Source organism: Hirundo rustica, chromosome 18 (genome assembly GCF_015227805.2).
Source record: "Hirundo rustica isolate bHirRus1 chromosome 18, bHirRus1.pri.v3, whole genome shotgun sequence".
NCBI lineage: Eukaryota > Metazoa > Chordata > Aves > Passeriformes > Hirundinidae > Hirundo > Hirundo rustica.
In genome coordinates, this window is record NC_053467.1 from 7169591 (window position 1) to 7182041 (window position 12451).

Sequence of the window (12451 nt, forward strand, 5' to 3'; positions counted from 1 at the left end):
AAGTTGATTTGGCTTTCATGGATTTGGCTGCAAATACATTTAGCACAGTAGGTGGAATAACCAATTTTTCACTTTCACCTTTTTCTTTGTTGTTCAGGAGTTAAAATTATTGGAGGTTATCGGGCACAAACAGCAGAAGATTATGGGATTTTCATAAAGAGAATTCTACCTGGAGGGGTTGCTGCTGTAGATAGTAAGTAATTTTAACTTTTTTTGGCTCCAAACATGCTGCATATAAAAAGCTGTCAAAAGAGGTCTTTATTTTACTTTGTGGGTAAGGATATTTGAAATAGTATGGTTTAGTCAGGATCCATGAAGGTTTGGTTTACTTTAAGAGAGAAATGAAACTCGGACCCTTTATGGAAAAAGCTTTTAATACACTCAGATCTTGAAAATGTGTTCAAATCTAGATATGGCTGGTGAAGGCAATTGGCAGTCTTTCAGCACTGTTGGGTAACTGCTGAGATGCTGAATCACTTTTAATTTATAAGGTATGAGTGGTGTTTTCTGTATAGAACTAGTACTTTTAATTAGTTCGGCTAATTTTTATTACTATTTTTTTAATGGTGGTGTGCTGACAATTAAGATCATTGTGGAAAGAAGAAATCGCACTCAGTAGAGTTTGCAATAATTAAGCAGCAGACTTCTGTCCTAGGTCTCTGTATGGGTTTTTTTGAGATTTCATCTTGTCTCGAGCAAAATGATCTTTTAAAGTAATCTGAATCAACTTCAAGTTCCTAAACTTGAGATTTTCCAGATTAAAAAATAGAATTGGTTCTAAAAAATCTTCTATCTGACTTTATTAATGTCTGAAACATTAATAGATCTACACGTGGCAACTTAAAATAATGTTAAGAGCAAGATTCAAATAAAAATTAGTTCCACAACTGTGAAATATAAATTCTAGTCTCAAAAATATTTACGCTGTGTGTAAATAGTACAAATAGCTAAATTTGTACACTGTAATTTCCAGTGGCTATTCTGTTGTTAACAAGACTGATTTACAGTTTTTAATCTTATCTCAATTATCTTAGGATCAGGTACCAAGAGTCATAAAGTTGTTTAATGCATTAAGTCACATATAATTGAAAGGAAAAGCCCTGATTTAATACAATATGTTCACCATTTTCTTGTTGATTCATCAATCACTGTTGGTTTCACTTAAAGGCCGTTTGCTCACTGGAGACCTAATTTTAGATGTCAATGGAGAAAACTTGGTTGGAGTAACAAACGAAAGGTATGTTTGTGCTGATTCCTGAGTGTTTATTAGAGCTTGGAATGTGATACATAGGTTAGTTTGGACATTATCAATGACTGATTGAAAGAGCACAACTCCCCCGAGATCCTTGGAGTTCAAATCACAAGTAATTTATCCTATAAATCTAATTCAGCAAAACTGTTGTGAAAAAGTGAAGGACTTTATATGCTTCTGTAACACCAGAATCACCTGGTTTCTGAATGACGCAGATTGCAGAATGTGTGTGAAAACAGCAGTAGAAGCTGTTAAAATATAACTGTCTGCTGGTTCAGTACTGGTAAATGTAAATAATGGCAGCAATCATGTAATGGCACAGTGAAGAGGAAAGAAAAAGCTGTAGATGGTTTCTGTAGAGGAATCTATAGAGATCAGTGCAGCTTTCAGTGCTGGAGATGGAGATAAAAAATTGAAAGGAAAATTGCCATTTGTATTGCTGAGGGAGATTCTGAGTCAGGCACACCTGAGCAGGAGCTTTTGTTGGGGTGGGCTCTTAATCCTGAAGGAGGCTCAGGAAGGCAGCAGGGTGGCCCAAGGAGGGACGGGGACAGAAGGGAAGGGAAAGAGAGGTCAGTCCCAGTTTCCTGCTGTCAGCAAATGCATCACAGTCTGTCTTTTGCTCTGTTCCCCAGTGCTCACTAAGTTTTGTTGCTGCCAAGCTCTGTTAACTGCATCTGGCCATGAAAATTATTAACTATCTTAGCAATTTGTCCATTTTCCTGCTCTTCTAGCACTGCTCTCTTTCTTGCCAGCACCCTGGTATATTTATTTGGCCTTTTTCTGCCCCATCTAGGGCTGTTGACATCTTGAGAACAGCCTCGGCCTCTAATCACGTGTCTCTGCTCGTTGCTAGAGATGAAGAAGCAAAGTAAGAGGAAAATTGTTTTAACCTCAAAACTTATAAAAATCCAGTGTTGTATCTCAGGGTGGGTGGGTGCACTTGCATGTATTTTTATTTCAGATTAGTTTTAGTTGCAGAATTGCACCACGTCACATTTTTCTGCATGATATTTGATACCAGTTCATTCTGAGATCATTTGCATTAGTCACTTCAAGTAGCAAGCTCAGACCAACTTAAGTTAAAAGAGGAGGTTTGTAGTGTTATATTTACATCTAATACCATTAAAAATTATCTGCTGTGATAGTTCTTGAAATGCTTCTCACATTTTAAAATAATGAAAAATTAGGACTCTGTTAGAGCTACTACAAAATTATAAGATTTAAATTGGTCTTGCATTCTGACAAAAGGCAGATTCAGTTAGGTTTTTTCCCTCAGAAGTTTGCTTTTAAATCTCTAATGAGCTTTGAATAGTTTGGATAAGTAGGTTAAACTGTTCACTGCAGCAGGTAGTCCAAAGTGTATTAATTTTAAGGACATTTATGTTTAATATTGCTTTAACTTGACTGTTGAAAGTTAAGCATATAAACCAATATTGGCAGAGAGTCATCAGCAATGTGACAATCCAGGTCTATATCTCCTTTTGACTTAAATCTCGGGAGAAAACAGCTGTTATGTAACTATTTTTGATAATCATTGCTGGAGTATCTGCTCTTATTTGCCTTTCCTGGGATGTTCCACTTGCAGAGTAATCTCCCCATAAAGGATTTTTTCTCTAAATTCCTTTAGCCTTTTGTCCGAGTTAAGCTTCCTCTTTCTGCTCCTTTGTTTTTTGGTATTTGACAGACATCTAAATCACCCTGTAGCCTCTGATCTCTCCTTTTTTCAGACTGCCTAGATATATGTGAGATCCACTCTTAATCTGCTTTTATCTAAAGCATACTGGCCTAGTTCCTGTAAACTCCTTGAATAATTAAAATCTGTCAGTCCTTTAACCATTCCGGGAGAGAAGTGCAGTGGCCTGGGCGGAGTTTGCCACTCCATGCAGTCCCTCACCAGCCACCTATGAATTAATTTCTTGTGACTTTACACTCTGTGCTTAAAGATTATTTGAATTACATTCAGCTGTGTTTATGTGTGTGCCCTGGGGCCAGCATTAGTACAAGAAATGTTCTTTTTTAAACAATCATGTACCCAGCATTTTTGAACAATCTTCAGAAGCCAAACTGGAATTACCTGGGAATTACTCTCCTTGCAATCAGTTAATTTCTTTTCTCTCTGACTAATTCTGTAATATTAATTTGGTGATGTTTCTGGCTTGGATCACTCTACATTATTTATATGTTTAAATCAGTTATCACTGAGGTAATCAGAGCTCAGATTATAAACTTTTTTCTTAAATTAGGCTGGATTCAATATCAGATGAATCAAGTGTTTTTGTATTCTCTTCCATGCTGGTATTAGATGTTGCCAGTCTGCTACAATATGATTGGTGTCTGCAAGAAACTCCTGCTTTTGGCTTTTAGCAGTTAATAAATATTTCTTCTGTCCTCTTGTTTTTAAGGAGCCATATCTTTGTCAGTCTCTTCTGGGTTCTTGTTCAGTGTAATTGAACTAAAAGTATTCTTTAAAAACATGAGTGTGTTATAGGTGTATAATCTGATTCCCTCTAATAAAAATAAATTGTTCTGGAGCTTGGTAGTACCACTGTCTTATCTGTAGTTGATTGTATTACAAGTTTTTAAAAGTTTTGCAATTCAGGATAAAGAGAGGTAAAAATAGAGCTTTTTTTTTACCAGCACTCCATTTCATCCATAGTCTGTTGTTTTCCCATCTTTATCATGCATTACTTGATATTTTTTTTGCCTTTTCTCACCATTTGACAGGGCTTTCCTCTTTCAGTGGAGGTTGAGCTTCCTTCTCTGAGCAGCTGTTCAGTACAAGCAGTGCAGGTTTCACAGGGTCCGTTCAAACTAGCACCAAATCCTGACAAAGAAAATCTTTTTATTGGTACAGGAAAGAATTTCATGACCTGATGGATAAGTATGGCTCTCACAGTGACAGCAGCTCTGCAAGAACTTCTCCAACGCATCCGTTAGCAGGTGAGAGATCACTTCCCAGCCTGAAACAATCTTGGGGATCAAAAATCAGCTTTGGATGGAGTAAAACTTGTACTTAAAATTCCTTGTTTGAGGGGAGATGTATTGGAGGAAGTGGCTGAAAGTCTGACAAAACACACAAGTGCCTTGAGGAATTGTGTGTCAGTTTCCCCAGCTCTTAAAATAAATATACTAATATCTACTTTCAATTTTAATTAATGATTTATGTGAATAGTTTTTGGTATTTGTAGCTGAAATGTGCCACAAAATGCTAGTAAAAATTTAATCTAGAGCACTATTAATTCTAATCTTTCTGGAACTGCTGCCTAATTAAGATGCCTTTATATAACATGGGGGATTAGTCAGTTTTGTATTTTGCACCAAATTTGATAAAATCATCACTTGTTATATTTTAAAAAATTATTCCTGGAACCCTGGGTGGCTCTCAGTTCTTAACTGTGCAGGGGTTTTTTTGTTTGTTTTTTTTTTTTTTTTTTTGGTGTTGTGGTTTTTTTTGTTTTTTTTTTGTTTTTTTTGTTTTTTTTGTTTTTTTGTCTGATTGCTTAGTTTGTCTAATATGAAAACAGTCCTACTGAACTTACTTACATGAGCTGAAATTTTGTGCTTTTTCCCAAATGCGGCTTTAATTAATTTATTTATTTTTATTATTATGTCTTTTTCTAAAGCAAAATCTATGGACAGCCTTTCTTCTGGGTCATCCTCAAGGTCACAGAGTCCTCAGTTGCATCTGAAGGATAACATCACCAGCAGCAGCAGCAGCAGAAATAATTCTGTCCCACCACCATACCCAAAGCTTCCAAAGTAATCTTCAAAACTCTCTTGTGGGAGCTGCAGGAAATGCTGTATTTGTCTGGTCAGGAAAATTTGGGTTAAGCTCTAAGTGCTAAAGTATGGGTTTATTTTTTAACTTCTAGCCCTGTAGTTCATAATACCATCAACTTTTTTGTCGATGCAGACTTTCCATTTTAATAAGTTATTTTTCTATTTATTCATTGTTTGTGGTAGAAGAAGATTATCAGGTTGATTTTTTTAGTGTCTCCGAATGAATTAATGTTCCTGGTTTATGTGTACCCAGATACTCCTGTAAGCCTTGGGATATCGTATATATCTCTCCTTTGTATAATAGAGAGGAGTTTTTAGCTTTGTAAAATAGAGTATCAATTATTTTTGTAATAGTCAGAACTGCCTGAGGTTGCTGATTTTTTTGTAAATAGTGTAATATTTGAACACTGTGATTGAATGTCCACTATTTCTATTTGTTACTGTAATGCATATTTGCAAAACCTGTAAGATAAAGATAAGTTATTGCTTCAGTCTTTATAATCTAGTTCTGTGAAGTAATTCTACTTTTCTTTCTCTTTGTATCTCTAGTGACAGTGCATTTCAGATTATCTCAGTTTGCAAAGGAACAAGCCTAGGTTTGAACATTGTGGGAGGAATTAACAGAAATGAAGGGCCTTTAGTATATATTCAAGAAATAATCCCTGGTGGTGATTGCCATAAGGTAAAGGCCTTTTTTTCACTTCCTTCCCCTTCAGACACCTGTATTTTTGCCTTAATTTAGTACTTGCTTTGGTATGCTACATCTGCAGTCATATTTTAAATACAAAATGTGTTTGCGTTCCTCCTTGCCTTCTCTTTAACAGAATTATCTCACGGCACTGTAACACAGTTACATGGTAATGAAAATTTATTCATAAGTTCATTTGAGGTAAATGAGGATCTTACTCCTCAGTTTATGTATGAGAAGGTACAAATCCAACTTCAATAGGGGCTGAATGATGCAAGGTAAATCATGAAGGATGTGACAGAGTTACAGATTGCACCTCTTTTTTATTTTCTTGGATTGAAAAAATCATATTACCCTGAGACTTAATTTAGATGAATCCTTGCAGTTGGAAATCATTGTGTAGGCAAATTAGAAAAAAATATTCTGAAATATACTAATAAAATATATGAATTGGTGTTGATTACTGTTTTAATTTGTGACAAATGCAATATGTAAATCAGGGGGATTTGTCAGTGTAAAAAGTAAACAAATAATGTAATTGCTTTGTTCAGGTACACAGAACTATTTATCCAAGTGTCTCCTCTGGCATCCTGAGTAATTATGGTTATTTGGAAGTATAGACACCAGTCTTTGCCTCTGGCCCAGCAAGAGGGGATGAGCTCAATTCATGAGCAGTGAGTTTTGTCCCCAAGCAGTTTATAACTATTTGTTATTGAATTTTTGTAGCCTAAGTTTAATTCTAAAATGCAAGCTGGAAGATAAAAATGCAATGTTGCTCAAAGACCTCTTTCAGCAGATAAATGGTAATCATTCCTCAATTATTTTCTCCTATTTTGTTGTGGCTTCTAAAACATTTTTCTTACTGTGAACATATAATTTAAAGCCTTTCACACATAATCAATAGGCTGAGGCTAAGACATCAATTTTCAGTAGGCTCTAATATTAGCAATAATAGAGGTAATTTCCCAATCCTGGTTATCCTGTTTGGGAAGTTGAAGCAGGAAGCATATTTTAGACATCTGCCACGTGAGGGCACCATTGAAATGGATATCTTAGAACATGCTGGATGAAAGCAGTATAAAAGATCTACAGCTTTATTCTTTAACCAAAAGCAAAACATTAAGTGACAAAAAAAAAAAAAAAAAAAAAGTAGTAAAGTGCTGGCATAGGTTTGAAACAACCCAGCTAAAATTATGGTATGTGGGTGTTAAGTAGGTAAAATTATACGGTTCTTAAGAAGGTATTTTGCTTATTTCCTATGTATCATCTTCTGTACACATTTTTTTTTCCACATAGATTAATTTTGTGTTTGATTTCTTGGTAGCTGAATAGCAGAGGCATGTTCTGTGTAATTTGATGTGTATTACATTAGACAAATGTCACAACTGCAACCATGGGTGAATTGCATGAATTTCCAGTTGAATAGTTGAGGGCTCTTAAAATGTGAGTAAAGAAAGCTCTGTCTTAGTGAGAAATCAGCCTAGCATGTTTTAAGTCTTGTCTTAGAGTCTCTGGGACAGAAATGTGAGATGTTCTTGTGCTGCTAGAGAGTTTGCAATTAATTCAACAGAAGTGCAAATTTGACAATATTATTTCTGTCATGGTTTTGACTGGTGAGTACTAATAGACCAATCTGAGTATCTCATTGACATGGCCAGTGAGTGTCTGAAGAGTTCTATGTATTGCCATGAACATTTGCTTTTGAAATACAAATGAATCCAGCTCAGTGCTGAATTAATTAGTAAAGAAGCTTCCTAAAAGTCAGATGGGTTGATGTTGGGAAAATCTGTTGTTTCTTTCCTTGGTTTATTTTTAACAGAAATGTTTAGCTGGGTCTGAAGTTCTTTTTTATACAGGTTCTGAGGTCTGTTTTCTCTGCTGAGCTTTTATAATGACTGCTTTAATGGTGAGGGATGACTTTTTTAATGTTTATTTCTGGAAGATTGTCAAGCACAGGCACAATGCAGAGCTATTCTTGATATTTCTTGTCCTAGTAGAACCAGAGAAATATGTCCAAGTGCAGTGACTATACAGTTCTTTCTGTGGTGTTAGCAATTAATATAAAGCTTGTGGGTTTAGTGTATATTTGTTGTTTTAGGATGGACGATTGAAGCCTGGGGATCAGCTTGTGTCCATCAACAAAGAGTCCATGATTGGAGTCTCCTATGAAGAGGCAAAAAGTATAATCAACAGAACAAAGATGAGGTATCTGTGACTGTCAAACAGCCAACCATCCAAAATTGTTTAATAAGTTATATTTATGATCAGCTTAATGTGAAATGTAGAGGAAATGAGGGATACTAATTTTTTTAAATATTCAGTTGTAATATTATTTTGTAGAAAATAGTCAAGTGCACCTTTTAGACCTGTAAAATTATGATACTTTAATGTTTAAATAAAAAATTATGGTGTTTATCTTTGTAATGATGAGTACCAGGACATCCTTTTAGAAAAATAATTAAATAAACGTACACATGGTGTTTGGAAATGTGTAATGTTTGCAGAAGTATAATTTTTTGAAAAATACAAGTATACAATATGTTGAAACTTTTAAAATTTTAGTTCTAGGTTTGAAAATTTATGGGAGATAGCTTTTATTAGGCAGAAGAACATACCCAGTCATCCAGAGAATCTGCAGCATCCTTTCAGCCTCTTAACATCTGTAGCACATGGAGAGCAACAGGCTGCAGCACTTGGTCCTCTTCCCTCTCCTAATGGGAAGCTCATTTCAACGTTCCCTCCAGATGCTGTGAGTGTACTTATTACTCCTCTTAGAACAAACTGAGCAAATGCTTGTTTTTCTCCTAATTGTAATTGAGTTTCCATTTTAGTAAGAAAATGACTCTATTTTCCTGCACAATATTGTCTTTGGAATATCAAAACTTTTGGAACAACCATGTTGTATAACAGGAGAGTAAACCACACTGATGAGAGGAATTAGTTGACGTGGGGTAAGAAAACAAATAAGCATTAACTGTGTTCTTAGATACCAAGTTCTCCCTTACTGTTTCTCTGAAGTTTTGGAGTTAGATATAGCTATGTATTTCAAGGATAAAACACTCCCTGTTTACTACATATGTGTGAATACAGTGCAATCTCACACTTGCTCTGTGATGGTGAGATCTTTGCTTAAAAAAAGTCCTAGAAGTATGTGGGGTTTTCCCCCTTTCTTTTGGCTAAGCAGCAATTGCTTTAATTCATACAGCTCACCATTAGTGTAAAGAAATAATGTTAACCACAAGAAAGAAGATTTTAAGACTAGTATTTCAATTTTTGAAAAAAACATTTTCAGTTTATCATCTTTTTAAAGCTAAATAAAGTATTACCTTAGAAGGAGGAAGAATAAATTATTCTCAAAGTCAAAACAGATGATTCTCAAATCTTCTTATATTAGTACTTAAAATTCTTGCCCATTTTTCTTTCCTATTAGGGATATAAACATTGAAGTGGTTTGCCTAGAGAGCCTGTGCTTAATCTGTGAAGATTTTCAAAACCCAAGGTTTTGATGAGGCCCTGATCTGATTTTTTTCCAATGCTCTTCCGTGCCTTTCTTTTTCTCCTGCGGTTGTTTTGATCTACCCAGCCCTTTCTTCTCCCTTCCTGACCCTTTTTTCATTAATGTGTATTTCTGGTTTGGCTTGTGATCTGCTTTAGAAACAGTATTTCATGACTTTTCATGTCCTCTCGTAGCTGGAAACTGGAGTCAAGATGGGAGAGCAATCTCCAATTACTGCTCTAGACAGCAATCCTGCTGCTGCATCTGCCACGGGTAAGTGCTGATGTAATTCCCTGCCACCCTTTTCCTTGTTCTTTCAATGACAGTCAAAGAGAACACAGTACATAATGAGACTCAATAGTATTTAAAAAAAAGGGAGTATTGTACTGTTTTTATAATCCTAAATAAAAGACTGAGATCAATGGATTTTTAGTAGCTTCTGTCAAATATAACTTACATTGTCTCTAATAAACAGCTGAAACCAAACAAAGATGAGTGATCACAACATTTGCTATAACAGCAGTAATGATAATAGACTCAGTAGAAACCATATAATGAAGACTTACATATAGATCGAGATTAGGTTACCATAGAAACTGTGCTTTCTTGATTTGATGAAATTCTGGGGATGTGTGCTGCTTGCATGGTTTTACTGCTTAAATCAGGGCAGCATATTGAAAGGATAGAAATAACATGCAGCCCTCTTAACAGCTTTTCAGTTAATAACAAATACAATGTATTGTGTTATTTGTGTTTTAGAGTCATGACATTCAAACAAGGACAAGAGTCACTTTGATCACACCTCTAAATACCTATTTTGAAAACAACATTTAAGGAAAAACAGAGTTTTGACATTTGGTCAGAACCAAATCTGAGATGAGCGATTGCAATTCCTGTGGGAATCAAATAAGTTGTATTTAGAAACAGTGAAAATGCAGGAGTGACACAATAATGGGAATACACACTGACACACTGATAGAACTGACTCTGTTCAGTATTTCTCTGTGCAGACCTGAACTTTATTCTTTTTCTTCAGGCAGTAGCAATTAAGCATAAGCTGAGCTTTTCAACTTCATGTCTAATGTACTGAGGCGAGGAAGAACAAATACACAGAATCTGATTCATTCCAGATGTCTCTCCACTGATGGTATTTAAATTGTACCTGTATCTATTGTAGCCCATATTAGATATTCAAATTTAAAATGAAACAGTTCCCATATTGCAAATCTGACCAGTGTTGGTTCCTTTCCTTGAAGGATGAGCCCCAAATGTGGGCTGTTGAAACTGTCAAATTTTTAGTATTGAATACACCTAGAGATTAATGATCACCCAGTTTTTATGTATTTACCATGAAAAACACTACAACTAAATCAAAGGAACAAGACAAAGGTCCTATTTTTTAATATATTCCATATATAAAACTCTTGGTTGATAGAATTCAGTACACAGGACCTTCTTTGTTTGAAGACAAGAAGGGGACGGTCTCTGAACATTTGAAGCACGTAGATAGTAGAGCAGCTCCAGTTTGTAGTGCTTCTTGTCATGTTTTATTTTCTTCTTTTTAACAGCATGTCCTTTGTCAAATCTGCCACTTCTTTCATGCTGCCCTTTTCCAAGGATAAACTCTAAAAGATAACCTTGAAAAATTAAAGCATCTCTTAGATGAGATACTCTTTTTTTTTTAACACTTTGTGAAAAAATCAACATAGTTTGGAGAAGTTTTTGAACAAACTCACACATGAGGCTTTTTCATTCTGAGCTGGAGGGAAATTGAGCCAATTCCACCAAGGTTCTAGCCCACTGTCTTCAGAATTTAATATAGCATGTGAGAGGTGTTAATGTCAGAGATTTTCAAGATATTTTGGTTTATGCTTTTGGCATGTAAAGAGTATGTAAATTACTTTGAGCTTGGAAACAGATATGCTGTGAAACTAAAAAAAAAAAAAAATTCCTCTGCGATTCCTTCTGTTCAATTAGAGAGAATCTCAAACTACAGGATCCTTTACTTGTCAAATGCTGGTTTTGGTGTCAGTACCTTTTTAATCCACTAATGAAATGCAGAATTAAGGTCTACATTATATTTATAACTAATGAATGCAAGCAATGTTGTTTGGGGTTTTTTTGCATACATCTAAAATCCAAAGTGATAGTTAAAAAAAACCCATGCAAACTTGTGCTTCTGACTATAAGGGTAGAAGGTGCTGATGGATGGTGGCCTAATGCACAGGAGTTCTTGGGAAAGAGTTCCTTCCCAGGAAGAAATACTGAGGAGCCAGGGGAGTTCAGCCTACGCTCCCTCCACACAACCCATGTTTGGGAACAGGTCATTCCCTCTCTTACCCCAGTGTTTTCTAGATCATTCCGTGTGCTTTTGGCAACTGTCAGTGACACTAAGGGTGTGTCTTGGAGGTCTCTCTTGGAATTCACAAGTGTGTTTCCCCTTCTGTTTCCTGAGTATCTGTGTATCTCTGAGAGAAGAGAAAATACCACAAGGAGAAGCCATATGCTTGATGGATCACTCAAAGCTATTCCTGGTTATTTTCTGTTAATTTGTTACTTGTCGCTTTTTTATGCAAAAAAAAATAGTGGAAGTGATTGATACCCATAATTTTTGTGGAGTACAGTTGTATCCTTTAAAAAAAGAAGTCAGTCTAAGGATTAACATGTGTTTTTGCCAAATGGGTATTTAGCTGGCATCCACTTGATGAGCAAAGCTTCAGAACAAATTTTTTTCAAAGCAATAGTTACCACTACATCATTATTATTCTATTTTCTTTTTTTTTTATTTCTTAGTTATTACCCCCAGCCCGAATGATGATTATGAGCCCCAAGGAAAGAACTCGAGTATTCATCTCAAAACAGAAAGGCTGGAGAGGGTAAATACTTAAAATCTTCTGAGTTCTCCTTCCTTCCCCTTCATGATGCAGGTAAAACATCTGGACAAGATTTCTAGGCTGACAAACTTTAAGGTATAAATGACACACAGAATTTTCTATTTGGATAGTGCTTTCATGTTGCAAGCCAATATCTCAGTTTATATATTGGGCAAATTACTGTTTTTGTTAATCTAATTACTGATTAACTCTTCTGGGAATCAGAACATCCCTCAGGATTTTTAAAGCAGTTATTAAGGACAAAGGGGTTTGCTTATTACAGTCATCTGTATTCAAGGTTAAAGAATATCTGAACATCTCTCAATTAGAAGGAAAAGTCACTGAGTGGCTCTGGAATA

The 12451-nt window shown here is 35.5% G+C and overlaps 1 protein-coding gene across 3 annotated transcripts in view; it reads left to right on the plus strand.

The window, feature by feature from the left end:
• The window catches only part of STXBP4 (syntaxin binding protein 4), a 67203-nt gene that overhangs the window by 9241 nt on the left and 45511 nt on the right, over positions 1–12451 (plus strand). For all 3 annotated transcript variants that reach the window (XM_040081577.2, XM_040081578.1, XM_040081576.1), the window contains 10 exons: positions 98–193; positions 1168–1237; positions 2049–2123; positions 4110–4195; positions 4879–5014; positions 5585–5717; positions 7822–7928; positions 8286–8472; positions 9414–9492; positions 12013–12095. In XM_040081577.2, the coding sequence (XP_039937511.1) occupies positions 98–193; positions 1168–1237; positions 2049–2123; positions 4110–4195; positions 4879–5014; positions 5585–5717; positions 7822–7928; positions 8286–8472; positions 9414–9492; positions 12013–12095 (1052 nt within the window). The remainder of the gene's footprint in view (positions 1–97; positions 194–1167; positions 1238–2048; positions 2124–4109; positions 4196–4878; positions 5015–5584; positions 5718–7821; positions 7929–8285; positions 8473–9413; positions 9493–12012; positions 12096–12451) is intronic.